The sequence below is a fragment of the Festucalex cinctus genome, chromosome 12, assembly GCF_051991245.1.
Source record: "Festucalex cinctus isolate MCC-2025b chromosome 12, RoL_Fcin_1.0, whole genome shotgun sequence".
In the NCBI taxonomy this organism is placed as follows: Eukaryota; Metazoa; Chordata; class Actinopteri; order Syngnathiformes; family Syngnathidae; genus Festucalex; species Festucalex cinctus.
In genome coordinates this window covers 22,632,093-22,653,725 of record NC_135422.1, presented here as the reverse complement: position 1 = coordinate 22,653,725, position 21,633 = coordinate 22,632,093, and the positions used below count along the sequence as shown (strand labels likewise).

At 44.8% G+C, this 21,633-nt stretch overlaps 1 protein-coding gene across 4 annotated transcripts in view; it reads right to left on the bottom strand.

Annotated features, from left to right (window-relative positions):
• The window catches only part of LOC144031571 (apoptosis-stimulating of p53 protein 1-like), a 68,178-nt gene that overhangs the window by 31,802 nt on the left and 14,743 nt on the right, over positions 1-21,633 (bottom strand). For 2 of the 4 annotated variants that reach the window (XM_077538854.1, XM_077538856.1), the window contains exons 2-4: positions 13,116-13,263; positions 6,803-6,910; positions 4,598-4,659 (exon numbers count right to left, since the gene is read on the bottom strand). In XM_077538854.1, coding sequence (XP_077394980.1) covers positions 4,598-4,659; positions 6,803-6,910; positions 13,116-13,263 — 318 coding nt within the window. Of the gene's footprint in view, positions 1-4,039; positions 4,178-4,597; positions 4,660-6,802; positions 6,911-13,115; positions 13,264-13,506; positions 13,551-21,633 lie in introns of those variants that run through there. The other 2 variants (XM_077538855.1, XM_077538858.1) reach the window with 2 other exon arrangements.

Below are 21,633 nucleotides of genomic sequence, written 5' to 3'. Positions count from 1 at the left end.
GAAGTTCCGACTAGACATAGGCGGACTCGCCTCCACACACAGCTTGGGCTCTGGTACCAGTCCTCTTGAGAGGGGTTGGACTCTCTTCCACTCTGGAGTTCCCCATGGTGTGAGGCGCAGAGCAGGTGTGGGCATACTTATTGCCCCCCGGCTCGGCGCCTGTACGTTGGGGTTTACCCCGGTGGACGAGAGGGTAGCCTCCCTCCGCCTTCGGGTGGGGGGACGGGTCCTGACTGTTGTTTGTGCATATGCACCAAACAGCAGCTCAGAGTACCCACCCTTTTTGGAGTCCTTGGAGGGTGTGCTGGAGAGCGCTCCCTCTGGGGACTCCCTCGTCCTGCTGGGGGACTTCAACGCTCACGTGGGGAATGACAGTGAGACCTGGAGGGGCGTGATTGGGAGGAACGGCCCCCCTGATCGGAACCCGAGCGGTGTTCTGTTATTGGACTTCTGTGCTCGTCACGGTTTGTCCATAACGAACACCATGTTCAAGCATAAGGGTGTCCATATGTGCACTTGGCACCAGGACACCCTCGGCCGCAGTTCGATGATCGACTTTGTAGTCGTGTCATCGGATTTGCGGCCGCATGTTTTGGACACTCGGGTGAAGAGAGGGGCGGAGCTGTCAACTGATCACCACCTGGTGGTGTGTTGGCTCCGATGGTGGGGGAAGATGCCAGTCCGACCTGGCAGACCCAAACGTATTGTGAGGGTTTGCTGGGAACGTCTGGCGGAATCCCCTGTCAGAAAGAGTTTCAATGCCCACCTCCGGCAGGGCTTCTCCCTTGTTTCGGGGGAGGCGGGGGACATTGAGTCCGAATGGGCCATGTTCCGCGCCTCCATTGTTGAGGCGGCCGATCGGAGCTGTGGCCGTAAGGTGGTCGGTGCCTGTCGTGGCGGCAATCCTCGAACCCGCTGGTGGACACCAGCGGTAAGAGATGCCGTCAAGCTGAAGAAGGAGTCCTATCGGGCCTTTTTGGCCTGTCGGACTCCGGAGGCAGCTGACGGGTACCGGATGGCCAAGCGGAACGCGGCTTCGGTGGTTGCTGAGGCAAAAACTCGGACATGGGAGGAATTCGGTGAGGCCATGGAAAACGACTTCCGGACGGCTTCGAGGAAATTCTGGTCCACCATCCGGCGTCTCAGGAGGGGAAAGCAGTGCACCGTTAACACTGTGTATAGTGGCAATGGGGTGCTGCTGACCTCGACTCGGGACGTCGTGAAGCGGTGGGGGGAATACTTCGAAGACCTCCTCAATTCCACCAACACGTCTCCTCTTGAGGAAGCAGAGTCTGGGGACTCTGGGGTGGGCTCTCCTATCTCTGGGGTCGAAGTCACTGAGGTGGTTGGAAAGCTCCTCGGTGGCAGGGCCCCGGGGGTGGATGAGATCCGCCCGGAGTTCCTAAAGACTCTGGATGTTGTGGGGCTGTCGTGGTTGACACGCCTCTACAACATCGCGTGGACATCGGGGACAGTGCCTCTGGATTGGCAGACCGGGGTGGTGGTCCCCCTTTTTAAGAAGTGTGTTCCAACTACAGAGGGATCACACTCCTCAGCCTTCCTGGTAAGGTCTATTCAGGGGTGCTGGAGAGGAGGGTCCGTCGGGAGGTCGAATCTCGGATTCAGGAGGAGCAGTGTGGTTTTCGTCCTGGCCGTGGAACAGTGGACCAGCTCTACACCCTCCGCAGGATCCTCGAGGGTGCGTGGGAGTTCGCTCAACCAGTCCACATGTGTTTTGTGGATTTGGAGAAGGCGTTCGACCGTGTCCCTCGGGGAGTTCTGTGGGGGGTGCTTCGGGAGTACGGGGTGCCGGGCCCCTTGATACGGGCTGTTCGGTCCCTGTACGACCGTTGCCAGAGTTTGGTCCGCATTGCCGGCAGTAAGTCGGATTCGTTTCCGGTGAGGGTTGGACTCCGCCAAGGTTGCCCTTTGTCACCGATTCTGTTCATAACTTTTATGGACAGAATTTCTAGGCGCAGCCGAGGCATGGAGGGGTTCCGGTTTGGTGGCCTCAACATTGCATCTCTGCTCTTTGCAGATGATGTGGTGCTGTTGGCTTCATCAGGCCGGGGCCTTCAGCTCTCACTGGAGCGGTTCGCAGCCGAGTGTGAAGCGGCTGGGATGAGGATCAGCACCTCCAAATCCGAGACCATGGTCCTCAGTCGGAAAAGGGTGGAGTGTCGTCTTCAGGTCGGGGATGAGATCCTGCCCCAAGTGGAGGAGTTCAAGTATCTTGGGGTCTTGTTCACGAGTGAGGGTAGGATGGAGCGGGAGATCGATAGGCGGATCGGTGCAGCGTCTGCAGTGATGCGGACTCTGTATCGGTCCGTCGTGGTGAAGAAAGAGCTGAGCCAAAAGGCAAAGCTCTCGATTTACCGGTCGATCTACGTTCCAACCCTCACCTATGGTCACGAGCTGTGGGTCGTGACCGAAAGAACGAGATCCCGGATACAAGCGGCCGAAATGAGTTTCCTCCGCAGGGTGTCCGGGCTCTCCCTTAGAGATAGGGTGAGAAGCTCGGTCATCCGGGAGGGACTCAGAGTCGAGCCGCTGCTCCTCCGCGTTGAGAGGAGCCAGCTGAGGTGGCTCGGGCATCTGGTTCGGATGCCTCCTGGACGCCTCCCTGGGGAGGTGTTCCGGGCATGTCCCACTGGCGGGAGACCCCGGGGACGGCCCAGGACACGCTGGAGAGACTATGTCTCTCGGTTGGCCTGGGAACGCCTCGGGATCCAGCCGGAGGAGCTGGTTGAAGTGGCTGGGGAGAGGGAAGTCTGGGTTTCCCTCCTGAAGCTGCTGCCCCCGCGACCCGACCCCGGATAAGCGGAAGAAGATGGATGGATGGATGGATAGTTAACTAAAATTAACGAAAAAACTAAAATTCAAAACAATTTCGTTAACGAAATAAAATAAAAAAGAAGATGCTTTTAAAAAAAAGAAAACTAACAGAAACTACATTTTAAGTTTACAAAACTAACTATAGCTATAGCTATAATTATAGCAAAAATGTCCTTTGTTTTAGTCTTTGGTAATTAATTTAACGCATGAGCCTTTGGGGATGATTTTAAATGTGATTTTTAGTAGATTTATTTTGATATAAACCGAAATAATGACGTTGCGCTCATGGTGTTTTTTTAAATATTGCGCACAAGTAATACACATTAAAAAAATAAAAATAAAAATAAAAATAAGCATTTATTAAATAACTAAAACTAATAAAAAAAAACTAATAGACCCACCTTGAAAACTAATTAAAACTAACAAAATAATAATAATAATAAAAAAAAAACTCAAAACAAAATAAAAAATAAAAAGAAATTTTCCAAAACTATAATAACCCTACGGCCATATTACAAATATTGGAATAAATTGGTTTATATAATGTAGCATTTTTATAAATATGCAAAAGCACAAATAAATTATTTGTACAATTTTTAGAACTAAACACAATTTCTCTTCATAACATTATGTGGCCCTTGCGTCCTTCTGATTTTCTGTATGTGGCCCTCAAATGAAAAAGTTTGGACACCCCTGTGATACGGTATGTATAATTTCAGTTGCTGTTGAGCCAACCAACACCTAAAATTGATTAAGCACCAATAATAGCCATATAATCAATACTGTAATTTACAGACCGACAGGAAATCTGCAAAATGAAGTCACTGGTTGCGTACATTCAGAAGGTGGCAATTATTTGTGAACCCTCCTCATTATTGTAACTTCTGACATCTGCAATTTCATCCAAATGTAATGGTCCTCATTTTTCACAATCATACTCAATAATTTCACTTCTCTATAATATACATTGATATTATCAGACAAAACAGAACATTGCTATCTTTATAAAAGCTGTTAAAAAAAAAAAGCTACTAAAAAAACCTTAATATTTTAAAACCACTTTACAGATGCTGTGCCCTGACATGGTGAAATAATCATACATACAGTATATGTATATAAGTCAATGCTATGGTCAGTGTAGTCGGCAAGTAAAAAAGCAGATTCCAATATTTTAGTGCGAAAAAAAAACTTTTGCAGAACTTACCCCCCACCCTTTCAAACTGCAGCCACACCTCAAGTTCTTTTGGGTCTTTGCAGCAAACATAAAAATCACGCGATGGCGAAAAGCAGCACAAGACAATAAAGTGGAGGAGCGAGAAAGGTGAAAGGAAGACGAGAGGATGAGAAGAAGCTGTTTGGCTGGCTAACAATCCTCTTAGCCTGGTTATGTCATGAGACCAAGCTAATCCCACCTTCACTGACTGGCCAACACACACCCACACCCACGCAAGCTGACGAACAGGCAGACTGATCAATATTAATATACTACACACAAATGTGGTCAATGGCTGCCTAACGAGAATGTCTCAAAAAGTGAGGCAAAAACAATGAGTAACAGGGATCAAAATAGCTACTAGTCTGATTGACAACTACCTGACTATCATCCATCCATCCATCCATTTTCTTAAGCGCTTGCTCCTCACAAGGGTCGCGCGGGTTGCTGGAGCCTATAAACGGGGTACATCCTGAATTGGTTGCCAGCTAATCGCAGCTGACTACTGTGTATACTGTAAAATCTGTATGTAGTACATGTTTGTCTTACACTGGTGTTCGTGCCCTCCGTTGCTTCTGTGGTCCAAGTTGTCTCCAAATGCTGCTGACTTCCTGTGTAAAGAAGCAGAAACATTGACGTTAGCTCGCCTTGTTGCCAAATGGTCACACATCCATTTTCTGTCCTGCCTGTTGTTGGCATTTGGGTCACGGGCATAGGCCGCCCGCTGCCTATTTTGGGTGAGAGGTGGGTACATAAATACTGAAATAATCAATCAATCACCGTGCAAAAGTAATGAGTTAAAAATGCAGTGGAGTGATCTTGTCACAACGGAAAAGTACACAGACAGACACCAGTGGTGCAGTGATTAGCAAGACAGGGCATTTCCTCCCCAACCATGGAGCTTGCCAGATTGAAGTCACTCAATGACAAATTTAATATATTATTAGAATAATGTACAATAAAACAACTTGAAGGAACAAGATTAACATGCTTGAATTAGGCTACAAGACCTTTTAAAGAAAACAGGGTCAAGGGGAAAGGGACTCCCACCACAGTGACTACATTTTCTACGTTTTTGCATCCTTTTAAACACTATATATACATATATATATATATATATATATATATATATATATATATATATATATATATATATATATATATATATATATATATATATATATATATATATATATATATATATATATATATTTATAATTTAAATAAAACAGTGTCTATTTCTACCCATTTCTATTTATGGTAAACAGTATACAGTGCAGTTTATGGTGTAAAATAGCAATGAAAAAAAATTGGAAAAAGTTTTTGTGAGACTTGGAACAGATTTACATTCATTATAATAGGAAAAATTGTTTTGGATTTCGAACAATTCGCTTTTGGAACAGCCTTCTGGAATGGATTATGTTCGAAAACCGAGGTTTGACTGTACATATACATATATATATATATATATATATATATATATATATATATATATATATATATATATATATATATATATATATATATATATATATATATATATATATATATATATATATATATATATACATATATATATAATTAACATTTTCAGTTATTTATAATTAATTACAATTGTCAAATACCCTCTGCCCTCCCTGCTGCCCCTTTTCCACCCCCTGTCAAATTTTCTACAACCACTAAGGCCTCAGGCCTTATGTTATGGTTGAATGCACAACAATTGGCAGTGCCATGCATATGACTCTCAGTTTCAGCACATGTCATTTGATTGTACTGCTATGGAACATTCCTGTAACTGTAACTGTAACTGTAAGAAAGAAAGAAAGAAAGAAAGAAAGAAAGAAAGAAAGAAAGATTAAAGAAAGAAAGAAAGAAAGAAAGAAAGAAAGAAAGAAAGAAAGAAAGAAAGAAAGAAAGAAAGAAAGAAAGAAAGAAAGCCCAATAAAGGTTTATTTGCGTTGTGGCAATAACAGCCTATGACGCATTCTAAATTATATTCAGTAAACCACCCCCATGAATTACATTACATCAGGCTGGCAACAAACTTAGTTATCAATAAGTCTTAAGCGGACCTCCCCTCCCATTCAGGATTGCACCATGCATGTTATATAATTCTAATCATCTTATCGGGCTAATTACTGACCCAGCCCCTGACCTCACCTCTAAACCTAGTAAACAGTAACGCCACTCACTGTGTAATTTTCTTCTGCTCATAGAGTATATCCATCCATCCATTTTCTTGACCGCTTATCCCTCACAAGGGTGCTGGAGCCTATCTCAGCTGGCTCTGGGCAGTAGGCGGGAACACCCTGGACTGGTTGCCAGCCGATAGCAGGGCACACAGAGACGAACAACCATCCACACTCACAAGCACACCTAGGGACAATTCGGAGCGCCCAATTAACCTGCCATGCATGTCTTTGGAATGTGGGAGGAGACCGGAGTACCCGGAGAAGACCCACGCGGGCACGGGGACAACATGCAAACTCCACCCAGGAAGGTCCGAGCCTGGACTCGAACCGGAGACCTCAGAACTGGGAGGCGGACGTGCTAACCATCATAGAGTATAATGTTGCCTTAATACTAATATTGATCACAACCATACAAATCCAGTACAAGAGTTTAAAAATAAATCACAGTAATCGAACTGAATTAATTAGAATTTGATGACAAATTGACAAAAACATGCCATGGCATTAAATGTATCATATAATATACAGTAGGAATGGCCAAGGCATAATATGTGTGCTGTACCTTGTGGCAAGGAAGGACAGTGTCGCAGGTAGAAGCTGACCTCTGACCTCCTTGCCCCCCACTGCTGAAGGAGGTCCAGGAGTAACAACTGCTGAGGAAGAACTCGCTCTGACAGGAGACACAAGGAAAAGCAACTCGTCAGTAGGGGTAGTGATTGATAAGCATTTACGGATTTCATTATTGATCCTCTGATTGATTTTCATTAGCCGGGTTTACATGCAGATTTTTTTGTCATTCCAATTTTATTCATTCAGTCAATGACAGTCACATAGTGTGACAGATCGATGTAAACACCACATTGATATATCAAGATGGTGGTCAGTCCTCTATTAAACACAGTAGATGAGATTGTTTTTACACTTAAAACCAAAAGCAAAATCTTGAAAAAAAAAAAAAATCAATCGTTTGATTAAAAACAAGTTAAAAGTTGTCTCGATTGCCTTATTTCGTGCTTGAGGGATTAGAGTCAAATAAAATAGCATTTGAAACACATCCGGATTACCGATACATGAAAATGGTCAAGAACAGAGACAGGGTGGTCAAACAATTATTATTACTTTATAGTATTTTTTTAGAACTCTGAAACAATTGTAAACAAACATATAAAGAAAAGATGTGAGCACTATATTATTCACTCCATCAAAAATAACAGCAGGACAATGAAAAAAATAAAAAACATGTCTGCCAGCCAGCCATAAGGCAGCAGCCTTGAGGCATGACCTTTTGTCACAACGCGTCATTTATCGTTTCCGTTTATTGTCTACTGCTTTACATGGTCAACCTTTCAAAAACATTATAGTACTCGAACCTTTTATAGGCTGAGCATTGAGTCACATGTAATCTGTGATGTGGATGTGGATGGCTGCTCTAAAACTTTGGATTGAATGAATGTAGGCCACCGCGGTTGCCAGTGTCTGCATGATTGTGATGGACTGGTCCGTTGAGTTTGACAAGGCACAAAATGAGGTTATCTTTTCATGGGCTTGCCTTTGTTTGTATGTTTGCATCCTCCGGTCCTTTCCGGTCCTATAACATACATAAACCCAGAATTACGCTGGGTGGGGATTCTTCCAAAGATGCCCCATTATGTGCTTAAAAATCCACAAAATGTATAAATGAGCATGATTCTTGTATTGCTGTCAATTTTTACAAGATTTGAACAATTATGTACTATGTATTAAAGGGATCGTTCGGCTTTTTTAACATGAATCTCAATTTGATCCTCACCTCCCGTGTGTGCGATCAGCACTGACTTACCCCTGACAGCGTTCGGTGACACCAGTTCTGGTTCGGCATTGGATGAGAGGAAAATAGTCCAGCAAGCTGGCTGGGGTCTCGGAAATAAAGCGTTTTTCTTCTAAAAACTATTTGTTTTCAAAAGTGTGATAAATTTCCATCACAATACTCTTTCCTGAATAAAGTCAGACGCCATTACTGCCAGCCACTACTTTTCTGTTCGTTCGTATCACTGCGCGGCGCCCTCTAGAGCGCTAACCGACGCACTGCAGCCAGCTGGCTGATACTTCCGCCGAAAAGGCAAACAACTTCAACAATACTGCAATACTGTATGTGTATACCAGTGCTTCTCAATTATTTTCTGTCATGCCCCCCACCCCCACTAAGAAGAAAACTTCTACCGCCCCTCCCACCCCCGCGACTATAAATAGTATCACTTGTCTATAAAATTGTTATAAGCGCACCTCTGAATAATACTGTATCCATATTAACGTATAAGAGAATAAAAAAAGAAAGAAATATGGACCAACTTACAACAAAGAATAGCTTTAATAACTGTAACAAAAAAAGGTTTCAAGTGCATCTGAAATAAAAAAAAAAAAAATAAAATCCTTAATTAAACTATAAACATTTTTTGACTGACCATGTCAAACCATATGATACGGAAAAATAAAATTACATAAAATCAATAAATCATAATGCATTTAAACTGATCACCAACATTAACTCAGGAGCACAATATTAAAAAAATAATAATTTTAACCTGCAAAACAAAAATATAAAATAATTTGTGCTTTTTTTTTGTTTTTTTTTTGCTGTGTGCAAAGCGCGCATGCTCAGTGCAAACAAAACCCCCACACCACCAAGCGAATGCTCCCTGCGCACACTCTGCCAATAATGAGAGCGCCACTGCCCCCTAATGTAGTGGAGGTGCAATTGCACTTTATTCTAGGACAATAAAAAAAAATAAAAAAATAAAAAAATAAAAAAGCATGTTCCCCGAGGTCAAACGCGCCCCTCTTGATTAGGGATGTAACAATATCCAAACATCACAATACGATATAATCACGATATGAAGGTGACGATACGATAATTATCATGATATTGTGGGGGCTTTGGCGATATTTAAAAAAGATCACAATATTGTAAAAAAGAGAGCTCATACTAAAAACAACAAAAATATTGTGCTTTTACACATAACAACAATGCAGATAAACCACCTACAATCTCTAATAACAATATTGAAGCACTTTCTTGCTAATGCAAGCACACATCGATCGCTTCACAAGCAAATTAGGTTCCCTTTTATCTGACAATTAGCATAGATTTTAAACATAGAAGGCAAAAACATCCCTAATGAAAATGAAATAGCACTAATAAACTAGCCACTAGAGCGTGCTAGAACTGCATAAATGGAAATCAACCTGACTTTTTCAACAAATGTGTTCCTTTTAAATATTGTGAACATGACGACGACGATATTGTGGCAGTTTTAATATCACAATATCACGATATTGCCCTTATCGTGACATCCCTACTCTTGATGGCGACTCGCTCCCCCCTGGGGGGGCCCGCCCCACTATTTGAGAAGCACTGGTGTATACAGATATGTAGCTCACATTGTAGTGTGCCGCAGATAGTTGTTCCTGCACGTAACTTTGTGAGATGTGTCTCAAAGATTAAATTCTGCTTTGAGGCTGGTTGCTTCAAATTAGTTTGGAAAATCGGGGTTGACCCTACGGGAGGAATTACGGGAAATGGAAAAAGGTCAACAAAGAAGAAGGATTTTATAAAGACCTGTTTAATGGAAATGCACTGGAAAAGTTCTACTTGTAAATGATTTGGTGCATGCTACAATGCATAAAGATTTTTATTTGGCCTTTCTCTTTGTGTAGCTCAAGACAAAGGAAAAAGAAGATATGCAAATGCAACTCATTGATTTCTGAATGTTTACACTGGAACAACAACCTATGAGGTGAAGAATTTATTGTTTTTTGTTGTTTTACTTCAAACTTTTCTAATGATGAACACGCATCTGCACTGTAAAGGTACTTGAAATCCTACTATAATGAAAAACTGCAAATCAGAGAAGTGACTCCAAGGACAGTATTTTGCTGAATCGCAACACACTTGTAAGTATTCTTCTTATGAAAATATATATTGGTGAAAGAGACATTCTTTTTGAAATGTGTGTAAATGGGACAAATAAGTGGTAAAAATACGCAAGTCCAAATTTGTTCTCATGAACAGTTTCCGAATGAGGTCAGTGCTTCTACCAATCCGATGTCAGCCAAATGTGACCGACACCTTTGACCTTTACCAGACGTTAGCACGTACCTTCAGCGCATGCGCGAGAAATAATTCCTTCCATACCATCGGTGACGGCAGTCATTATTCCTAAAAGCAACCAGAAATCTCTTTACGGGGGCGGGATAGAAAAACTTAACAATGCATTCAGGTTACTTTTTCTCCTACGATGTCCGCCCACATGAATGAAACTTTTTGCACAGTATTCCTAGTAAGTAAATCCTACCTGCTATATCCAGTCGCGTTCCTATGTCATGCCATAGTTTGGCATGGCATGATATTATCCTTTAACGGTAATATCACACAATGCCGGTCTCTCTTGAACCAAAGAGACAAATTCATCTTCCCGATCTTCTGTCCAAACAGACATTGTCCGTTCAAATGCGCAAAATGAGCGAAAAAAAATGTGCTCTGCCTTCGTCACTTCCTCTTCTTGTCCCGTGCGCTGATTTGCTAGCTTACAGCCAATTACAGTGATCAAATGCCCCGACGTCGAGTCAACATGTTGAATTTGCTGGATGATGTGACCCGCTTGGCCATCATTGGCTGCAGATGATCATGCCACATTATTTGGCCTTGGCAGAGGTCGAATTACAGTATGGCTGTTGTGATGGTACATCATATGATTTCTTTATGATTGTAATCCCTTCATACAATGTAAAGCATAAAAAGAATGTGGTTGTACGAATATCTGAAATGTGAATTCACATGTATAGCAACGTGTGGTGTTCCACAGGGTTCAATTTTGGGGCCGCTGTTGTTTTCATTGTATCAGCTTCCTTGGGTTTCTATCTTTACAAAACAGTGGTGCTTGTTTTAAAATCCATCCATCCATTTTCTTGACCGCCCATTCCTCACAAGGGTCGCGGGGGGTGCTGGCGCCTATCTCAGCTGGCTCTGGGCAGTAGGCGGGGGACACCCTGGACTGGTTGCCAGCCAATCGCAGGGCACACAGAGACCAACAACGAGCCACACTCACAAGCACACCTAGGGACAATTTGGAGCGCCCAATGAACCTGCCATGCATGTCTTTGGAATGTGGGAGGAGACCGGAGTACCCGGAGAAGACCCACGCAGGCACGGGGAAAACATGCAAACTCCAACCAGGAGCCTGGACTCAAACCGGAGTCCTCAGAACTGGGAGGCGGATGTGCTAACCACTCAAACACCGTGCCACCCGGTTGTTTTAAAATGCGCTATAAATATAGTGTTGAGTTGGGTCATGGGAGTCAGAGTACTAACTGCTTGATTTGCAATGACAAGTTGAGCAATTCTAGTCCAGCACAACTACTAGTAGCTATCTAAAAAACGAATGGAACACTTCCTTAAGCTGTCTGGAGATGGGGAATGCAAGGACACAACACTTTTTGAATTTAAGGTGAAAGGAGCCAGATTCAATGAAAAGAATCATTTTGTTCACTTGTAAACCCTATACCTACGTTGAATTTGGAAAAATACAAATAAAATAAAAATCTGATTTGATTTTTAATAAAGAAAAGTAAGTTTAAATAAATTGGTTTAAATAACTGGAGGAAAATACAGCATGACAACACACAAGTCACTCTGAAAGATTTTACAGCCTTGTACCAGGTTGGCAATAACACGTCAATCTATATCAGTGCTTCTCAAATAGTGGGGCGCCCCCCCCCCCCCCCCCCCCCCGGGGGGGGCGGGCACGAGGCTCCACCAAGGAGGCGTTTGACCTCGGGGAACATGCTTTTTTATTTTTTTATTTTTATTTTTTTACTGTCCTAGAATAAAGTGCAATTGCACCTCCACTACATTAGGGGGAAGTGGCGCTCTCATTGGCAGAGTGTGCACAGGGAGCATTCGCTTGGTGGTGTAGAGGTTTTGTTTGCACTGAGCATGGCGCTTTGCACACAGCAAAAAATAAATAAATAAATAAATAAATCAGCACATATTTTATTTAATTTTGTTTTGCAGGTTAAAGTTGTTGTTGTTGTTTTTTAATATTGTGCTCCTGAGTTAATGTTGGTGATCAGTTTGAATGCATTATTATTTATTGATTGTATGTAATTTTATTTTTCCGTATCATATGGTATGACATGGTCAGTCAAAAAATGTTTATAGTTTAATTAAGGATTTAATTTATTTTTTTAATTTCAGATGCACTTTAAATCTTTTCTGTTACAGTTCCATCCATCCATCCATTTTCTTGACTGCTTATTCCTCACAAGGGTCGCGGGGGGTGCTGGCGCCTATCTCAGCTGGCTCGGGGCAGTAGGCGGGGGACACCCTGGACTGGTTGCCTTCTGTTACAGTTAATAAAGCTATTCTTTGTAAGTTGGTCCATATTTCTTTCTTTTCTTTATTCTCTTATAAGTTAATAAGGATACAGTGTTATGCAGAGGTGTGCTTATAACAATTTTATAGACAAATGATACTATTTATAGTGGCGCGGAGAGGGGTGTGAGTTAGATGTTTCCTTCTTACTGGGGGGGGCATGACAGAAAATAATTGAGAAGCTCTGGTCGATATTAATGTATTTGATTTTTCTTGCCTTTTTTTGGAAACTGTTGGTGAACTTGTAACCACTTGTAACTAATTATATATTGTCACTGCTATGTGAAAAACACTTAGGTCCATGTTTTTTCAATGTTTACGTTTTTGGGGTTTTTGCATTCCGTTTCATCCCAAAAACATAAAACTGTTAAAAAAGAAAAGAAAAAGAGAGACAAAAATGGACATGTTTTTCACATAAGCAGCGGTGAACAACATGGTCTGTTTGTTAGACTAAGAGCAGACTCACCATGTCCATTCCATTTTTCAGCTAAGTGACACTCCCCTTCGCCTGCCTCTTTGCAATATTCCACCACATCGGCAACTCTGGTTGCAGGAGTAACCGGGACCTCGGTCAACATCTGTTGCGTGTCGTTGAGGTAAACTGTCAGGATCACCTGTAAGCATAGAAAGTGATTATTTTTCTTCAACCTCAATCTCACAGCTCCTGATGCCCAGTATTTAAGAAAATTGGTATCAATTCTTATATTCCCAAAGTTAGCATCACAATGAAGTCAGTATTTGCAACGTGACTGATGGTGTCATGTGAAATTGTCAGTCAACAGTTGGATGATGAATTGAGGCCATCTGGGTTAGGGACATACAGACCTGTCATCTTTATATATCAGTGCATCACTTACTGTACATACGTTGTCCACTGTTACATATTCCACATCCCCACAACACACATGCACACGATTACTAATCCCTCGTATTCCACACACCTATCCAGATCATGTGATCTGGTTGCATGCAGACAGACTGAGCAGGGATACGTTCTCTAAATCTTGGATTAGATACACACTCACACACATGCACATGCACATGCACATACACGCAAATCCTGAAGGGAACATAATTCAGCAAACAGTCCCATCGGGGATCTCATGTTTCATCTTAATATTTGTAAGGTTTTCAAAATGAAGCACTGCCGCACAACTTCCTGAAATGAAACACGTTTAGCCATTCTGGGACTAATTTGTGCTCATTTGCGATCTTACTCTGACAAGAGGCATCAAATATAATATTGTATGTCCAGTGTAAAATGAGTGATTATTGAAATATGAAATTGCAGTGGATGCAAAACGTGTGGACAGATTTAATGTTTGCACAGTATTGAAGTGTGACTTGAGCAATGTAGTATGATGAATGTGAGTGTTCTTCCCAGTAGAAATGATGACACACGCAGCTCAATGCGGGTGCAGCCCAGTGGGGGACAGAAGAGGGAAGCGAATCCGTGCCACGGCATGCTGATACTGTACAACTGGTCCTGCCTGAGTGCGCTCTGTCCATCAATGTGGTACCCGGCTAAGATTTTTTTTCAACTGTGTGACCACTTTTAACAAAAAGCGAGTGTGTGTGTTGTGTAAATAGTTGGCATCAAATCATATCTGAACTACATAACTACAACAACAACTATCATTGTCTTTATCATAACATCCATTTTTTGTAAATATAATTTGCTGCGAAGAGTACCAGTAATTACTAGGGCTGGGAATCTTAGGCTGTCTCACAATTCGATTCGATTCCAATTTTTGGGTCTACGATTCGATTCAGAATCAATTTTCGATTCAAACGATTTTCCATTCAAAATTATTTGATTGACAAATGATTTCTGCTTCAATTTACAGATATGCACAACATTGTCATGCTCTACTCCAGTCTGCTTTGCAAGACAAAATGACAAATAGAGACATTAAGGTGTCTTTTTTTTTGTTTAAACATTTATACATTTTGTATTGTAAGTGCCCTTTCCCACAAAAACAGCATGTGGGCTACAACTGCCTTTTCCCCTTCTTCTTCATTTCTAATTTAAATAAAATCGATTTTTGGATATTCATTTCGATTCAATTTGATTAATAAATGAGAATCTCGATTCTTTTATGAATCGATTTTTTGGCACACCCCTAGTAATTACCTCATCAAATGTTTTTTGGGGGAAAATACTTTCTCGTCTACGTAAATGGTCCTCACGCTGCCTTTGAAAAATACAGTTCACTTCAAATTATTGAAAAAGCACTTTTCATTTTTATACAATCTATCTAATAACTGTGTAATGTTCTACACTTTACTGGTTAATTAGTTCGAGCACAAGACTCGAGACATATTGCAATCTTAAAAATTCAGAGTTTTTTTTTTTTAAACATGAAATGTTGCAGCCAGTCGGGTCACTGAGGGTCAACAGTGACATGTTTGTCAAGTCATTGGTGGCGCAATACTGAAACACAACAAGAATGGCACTCACTTGTCATGCTTTGTCAATACGCAATTTGATCTTAACTATTTATTTGAAATTAATGTCATTGAAATGATTTGAAAGTGTTATATTTACTCTAGCTGTTCAATTAAGATCGTAGAGACGATTGTTTCTGAATGACTAACAATAAAGTGAGTAGCATTACCGGTAAGCGTAAATCAATCTTTGAAGACGCTAGTGTAAGCATTTGAAAGTGTTTTGGGATTAGGGCTGGGTTCAAAATATCGATATCGTATCAATATGCCTTTTCATATCCCAATATCTAAACATAAAACCATGTATCTGTCATGGTTCGGTTCTCAGCCTGTTGTGCTTTTGTGTGTGTGTGTTCCAGTGCTACCAACGAGGGGGGCGTTCCCCAGCCCCGCACCTGCATCGCGTTTGCAATCATGGCTTTAAAAGGACTCCGAGCAGCACAGCCAGCTGTCGGATTATTATTTGCTCATCTTCATGTCCAAGTGTTCTCCGCGTTTCCCTGTTGGTAAAGTTGTTTGAATCTGCCGTCGTCTTTAGTTTACTAGTATTCACGTGTGTGTTTCCGCGTCGCCTTTTGTTGTTATTCTTGTGTGATTGATTCCGTGTGCATTTCGTGTCGTCCTTGCCGGTTGCAAGTGATTTTGTTTTTTCTAGTCCTTGCTGTTAGCAAGTGTTTTTTGTTAAGTTCGTTCTCCTTGCCGTTTGCAAGCGATTTTGGTTATGTTAGTTTTCCTTGCAGTTGCAAGCGTTTTTTGTTACATTCGCGTTCCCTGCCTTTTGCAGGAGATTTGTGTTTTCCAATTCCTCCTTGCCTTTTGCAAGTGTCTTTTGTTATTTCCGTGTCCCTCGCCTGTGTGCAGGGACACCACTGTAAATTTCGCTTACTTGCCTGCGAGCAAGCTTTGTTTCCTCGGTGCATCCAAAGTGATTAAACGAGATTGTTTTCCTCCTCTGAGCCTGCCTTTCTGGGATTCGTTTTTCATCGACTCTGCTGAGTCGTGTCAGAATAATCCGACCATGGATCCCGCAGACTCAGAAAAGGTGAGACAGGCATTGACCAGTCAGGGGCAACGGGTCGGGCAAACCGAGACCACCTTGGCCGGTCTTCAAGAGGTGGTAGGCCGGCTTGCTCGTCGTTGTGAGGAGATGTTCGGGAGGCTTGAGCAGCTCAGTTCCCGCCCGGAACTTCCGCGTTCGGACACTGCCATTTCGGCGCTCCCGGTTACACATAAAGAACCCGTTTTGCCCCACCCGTCACGCTACGATGGACAGCCTGGAGGTTGCGGTCAGTTTTTGGATCAGTGTTCGCTCATTTTCGACCAGCAACCTTTTACTTACGCCCGTGATCAGTCCAAAGTAGCGTTCATTATGAGCCTCCTGTCTGGTCAAGCCGCTACCTGGGCTATGGTGGTGAGCAACGCGCGACCAGACCTTCGGTCCTCTTTTTCCAATTTTGTTGGTGAATTTCAACGCGTGTTCGATCATCCGGTTAGGGGGAGAGAGGCCGGGGGTCGGTTGCTTGATTTAGTACTGGGGGAAAAATCGGTCGCTGATTATTCAATCGAATTCCGTATTCAGGCCGCCGAGAGCGGGTTTGGTGACTGTGCTTTGCGGAGTGTCTTTCGTCGAGGACTGAATACACAACTCAAGGATGAACTGGCAGTCCGCGACGACACGAGCTCTTTAGAAGGTCTCATTGAGCTAACGATTCGTTTGGACAATCGTGTACGGGAACGTGGCAGAGAGCGGGCTGTTGAGCGGCGTGGAGCAGCCGTTAGCAACGACATGTCCAGACTCTCACTCGACGTCACCGAAGCACGCACCCTCCCGGGATCCCCGGACAACGGAGTGGAGCCCATGCAACTGGGTGGTGGACACCTGCACCCGGAGGAGCGTCGTCGCCGATGGGTCGCTGGTGCCTGCCTGTACTGCGGTCAACCGGGACATCGAGTGGCATCGTGCCCAACGCGACCCCCACGCAAGACGCGGCCGACCGCTCGCCTGGGGGGACGTGCCGACGTGCCCCTGAAGTCCGTGAAGGAGGCAAATCCGGGTAAGCATGAACCGGGGGGAACCGAACCATGCCCGCCGTCGGGGTCTTCTCTCAGAGAAAGACGACTAGAGTTGTCGGGGGAGCTGTCTGGATACGGGTTGAGTGTTAGGGTGAGTGCGTTGATCGATTCCGGGGCAGATGACTACTTCATAGACCCGTGTGTGGTGGAAGCTTTAGGAAGCCCGGTAGAGACTTTAGAGAAGGTCAAGGAGGTCTTCGACCTCAACGGGCACCTATTGGCGGAGGTACGACTGTCTACCGGTCCTCTGACCTTGAAACTCTCGGGAAATCATGAGGAGAGAAGGAGATTTTTTGTTATGCCGTCCCGTTCTGCGCCCTTAGTGTTGGGCCTTCCATGGCTAAGAACGCATAATCCGGAGATCGATTGGGAGAAGCCGGCTTTAGAGAACTGGAGTCCCTTCTGCCATGCCCACTGTCTGAAATCGGCAGGAGGGACTACATCGGTGCAAGCAAATTCAACTCCAGAACCGGTATGTCTCGATAACGTTCCCGAGGAGTATCGTGATTTAAGTAAGGTCTTTAGTAAAGATCGGGCACGAGCATTGCCGCCTCATCGTCCGTATGATTGCGCGATTGACCTGATTCCCGGTGCCCCATTGCCGGGTTCACGTTTATATCAGGTGTCCCAGCCGGAGCAAGACGCTTTACGGGAGTACATTAATGAATCGCTAGCGTCTGGTCAGATACGCCCGTCCAAGTCTCCCGTGGGAGCTGGTTTTTTCTTTATCGAGAAAAAAGACAAGACACTCCGCCCTTGCGTCGACTATCGTGGTTTGAATGAGATCACGGTTAAGAACAAATATCCCCTTCCCTTGCTGGACTCAGCGTTCGCTCCATTGCAGTCGGCCCGAATTTTTACTAAGCTAGACCTGCGAAGCGCCTATCATTTGGTGAGAATACGGGAGGGGGACGAGTGGAAGACTGCTTTTAAGACGTCACTCGGACACTTTGAATATTGTGTTATGCCTTTTGGTCTGACAAACGCCCCAGCAGTATTCCAATGTCTAATTAATGACGTCCTTAGGGACATGTTGAACACTTTTTGCTTTGTTTATCTCGATGATATACTGATTTTCTCACGCGACATTCAGGAGCATAGGCAACATGTTCGCCTGGTCCTCCAGCGCCTCTTGGAAAACCGGCTCTATGTGAAGGCAGAGAAGTGCGAGTTCCACGCCAAGTCTGTACAATTTCTGGGATTCATTATTGAGGGAGGGCAATTACGGGCGGATCCGGTAAAGACTCAAGCCGTGGTCGAGTGGCCGACTCCCAAGAACCGAAAACAGCTACAACGATTTTTGGGATTCGCTAATTTTTATCGTCGCTTTATCAAAGATTATAGCTTACGGGCTGCCCCCCTTACTAAACTGACGTCAAGTAAAGTACCCTTTAGGTGGTCACCTGTTGCGGAAGAGGCATTTTTGAAATTGAAACAGCAGTTTGTAAACCCGCCAGTGCTCATCCACGCTAATACAGATCTGTCTTTTGTGGTCGAGGTTGACGCGTCGGATTCAGGAGTGGGGGCGGTCCTGTCCCAGCGGTCGCCAGAAGACGGGAAGCTCCATCCCTGCGCCTTCTTCTCCCGGCGACTGAGTCCAGCGGAGGCGAACTACGACGTCGGGAATAGGGAACTTCTGGCTATCGTGCTGGCTTTACAAGAATGGCGACACTGGCTGGAGGGCGCCAAGGAACCCTTTAGGGTGCTGACGGACCACAAGAACCTGGCATACCTTCGGTCAGCCAAAAGACTTAACTCGAGGCAAGCACGTTGGGCCTTACTGTTCACGAGGTTCAACTTTGTTGTGGACTACCGCCGGGGATCCCGGAACCAGAAGCCGGACGCCTTGTCCCGGATCCACGATGCGGCCACGCCGGAGGCAGGAACTGAACCGATCCTACCCGCACATTGTTTCGTGGGGGCAGTTCGTTGGGAGGTCGAGAAGCGAGTCACTGAAGCCCAGGAAGGGCTCGCAGTGCCGGAGGAGTGCCCGGCAGAGAAACTATTCGTTCCTGACCCGGTGCGGGCTGACGTCCTACGGTGGGGTCACACCTCACGAGTGGCATGTCACCCAGGGATCAACCGGACTCTTGCCCTGATTAGCCAGCGGTTTTGGTGGGCCGACATGAAAAAGGACGTCACGGAATTCGTCAAAGCATGTACCGCTTGTGCGTGCGGGAAGTCGTCCCACCAGCCGCCGATGGGACTACTGAGGCCGCTACCCATCCCGACGCGGCCTTGGTCTCACATCTCGTTGGACTTCATCACCGGCCTCCCCCGGTCAAGGGGAAACACGGTAATCATGACCGTGGTCGACCGGTTTTCGAAACTGACTCACTTTGTTGCTCTTTCCAAACTGCCATCATCCTGGGAGACTGCTCAACTCCTCGTCCGTCATGTCTTCCGTCTTCACGGCATTCCGGTGGACTTGGTGTCCGACCGGGGTCCTCAGTTCATCTCCCAGGTCTGGAGGAAATTCTGTAAGCTGTTGGGCGCCACAGCCAGTTTGTCTTCTGGATATCATCCACAAACCAACGGCCAGACGGAGAGGGCCAACCAGGACCTAGAAGCAGCTCTACGATGTGTGTGCCTGCACAACCCGGAATCCTGGTCATCGCACCTCTCCTGGATCGAGTACGCCACGAACACTCTGCCGTCCTCTGCAACCGGTCTCTCACCCTTCAAGGCGGCGTACGGCTACCAGCCACCTCTGTTCCCTTCTCAAGAAGGTCCCATCGAACTGCCCACCATCCAACACCACCTCCGGCGGGCCCACAAGGTATGGCAGGAGACACGAGCGGCGCTATCTCGCTCAGCGGCCCGCAATAAGGAGATTGCGGACCGTCGGCGACGTCCGGAGCCCACTTACCAGCCAGGAGACAAAGTCTGGCTCTCATCCAGGGACTTGCGCCTGGCAGGGTGCTCGAAGAAACTGGGTCCGCGCTACATTGGTCCCTTCGAAATACTTACTGTCATCAATCCTGTGACTGTGAAACTCCGTCTTCCGCCTTCTCTCAAGGTGCATCCTGTGTTCCACGTTTCCCTCCTTAAGCCTGTGACTCCCAGCCCACTGAACCCGCCTGCACCCGCTCCGCCTCCTCCCCGAGTGGTCGATGGGGATCCTGTTTACACGGTCAAGGAAATCTTGGACTCGAGGTGCAGGGGCCGGGGCTTCCAGTATCTGGTCGACTGGGAAGGTTACGGACCGGAGGAGCGGCAATGGATCCCCCGCTCCTGGATCCTGGACCCGTCTTTGCTCGACACTTTCTACGCTGCTCATCCTGATAAGCCAGGTGGTCCGCCAAGGGGCGTCCGTTGAGGGGGGGGTACTGTCATGGTTCGGTTCTCAGCCTGTTGTGCTTTTGTGTGTGTGTGTTCCAGTGCTACCAACGAGGGGGGCGTTCCCCAGCCCCGCACCTGCATCGCGTTTGCAATCATGGCTTTAAAAGGACTCCGAGCAGCACAGCCAGCTGTCGGATTATTATTTGCTCATCTTCATGTCCAAGTGTTCTCCGCGTTTCCCTGTTGGTAAAGTTGTTTGAATCTGCCGTCGTCTTTAGTTTACTAGTATTCACGTGTGTGTTTCCGCGTCGCCTTTTGTTGTTATTCTTGTGTGATTGATTCCGTGTGCATTTCGTGTCGTCCTTGCCGGTTGCAAGTGATTTTGTTTTTTCTAGTCCTTGCTGTTAGCAAGTGTTTTTTGTTAAGTTCGTTCTCCTTGCCGTTTGCAAGCGATTTTGGTTATGTTAGTTTTCCTTGCAGTTGCAAGCGTTTTTTGTTACATTCGCGTTCCCTGCCTTTTGCAGGAGATTTGTGTTTTCCAATTCCTCCTTGCCTTTTGCAAGTGTCTTTTGTTATTTCCGTGTCCCTCGCCTGTGTGCAGGGACACCACTGTAAATTTCGCTTACTTGCCTGCGAGCAAGCTTTGTTTCCTCGGTGCATCCAAAGTGATTAAACGAGATTGTTTTCCTCCTCTGAGCCTGCCTTTCTGGGATTCGTTTTTCATCGACTCTGCTGAGTCGTGTCAGTATCGATATATCAATATCCCCCCCGAAGCCAGCTGGGATAGGCTCCAACACCACCACGACCCTTGTGAGGAAAAGCGGTTAAGTGGATGGATGGATGGATGGATGGATGGATGGATGGATGGATGGATGGATGTCACAACAATGTGAATGGCGTGATTGTCAGGGTTTTATTTTGTCATTTTATTTACACAGCCTGTACTGTGGTTGTAATTGATTTAAATTATTATTTGTTTTTATAAGGCCATGTTAAATCAAATAAAATAATATAAATAAATGATCCCAATTTGGGATCATAAATTATGATATATTTATGCTTTAAACCAGGGGTGTCAAACTCATGTTAGCTCAGGGGCATGGAGGAAAATATATTACCAAGTGGGCCACACAAAATAACGGTATATAACTTAAAAACAATTGCCGTCATTTGTACACAGA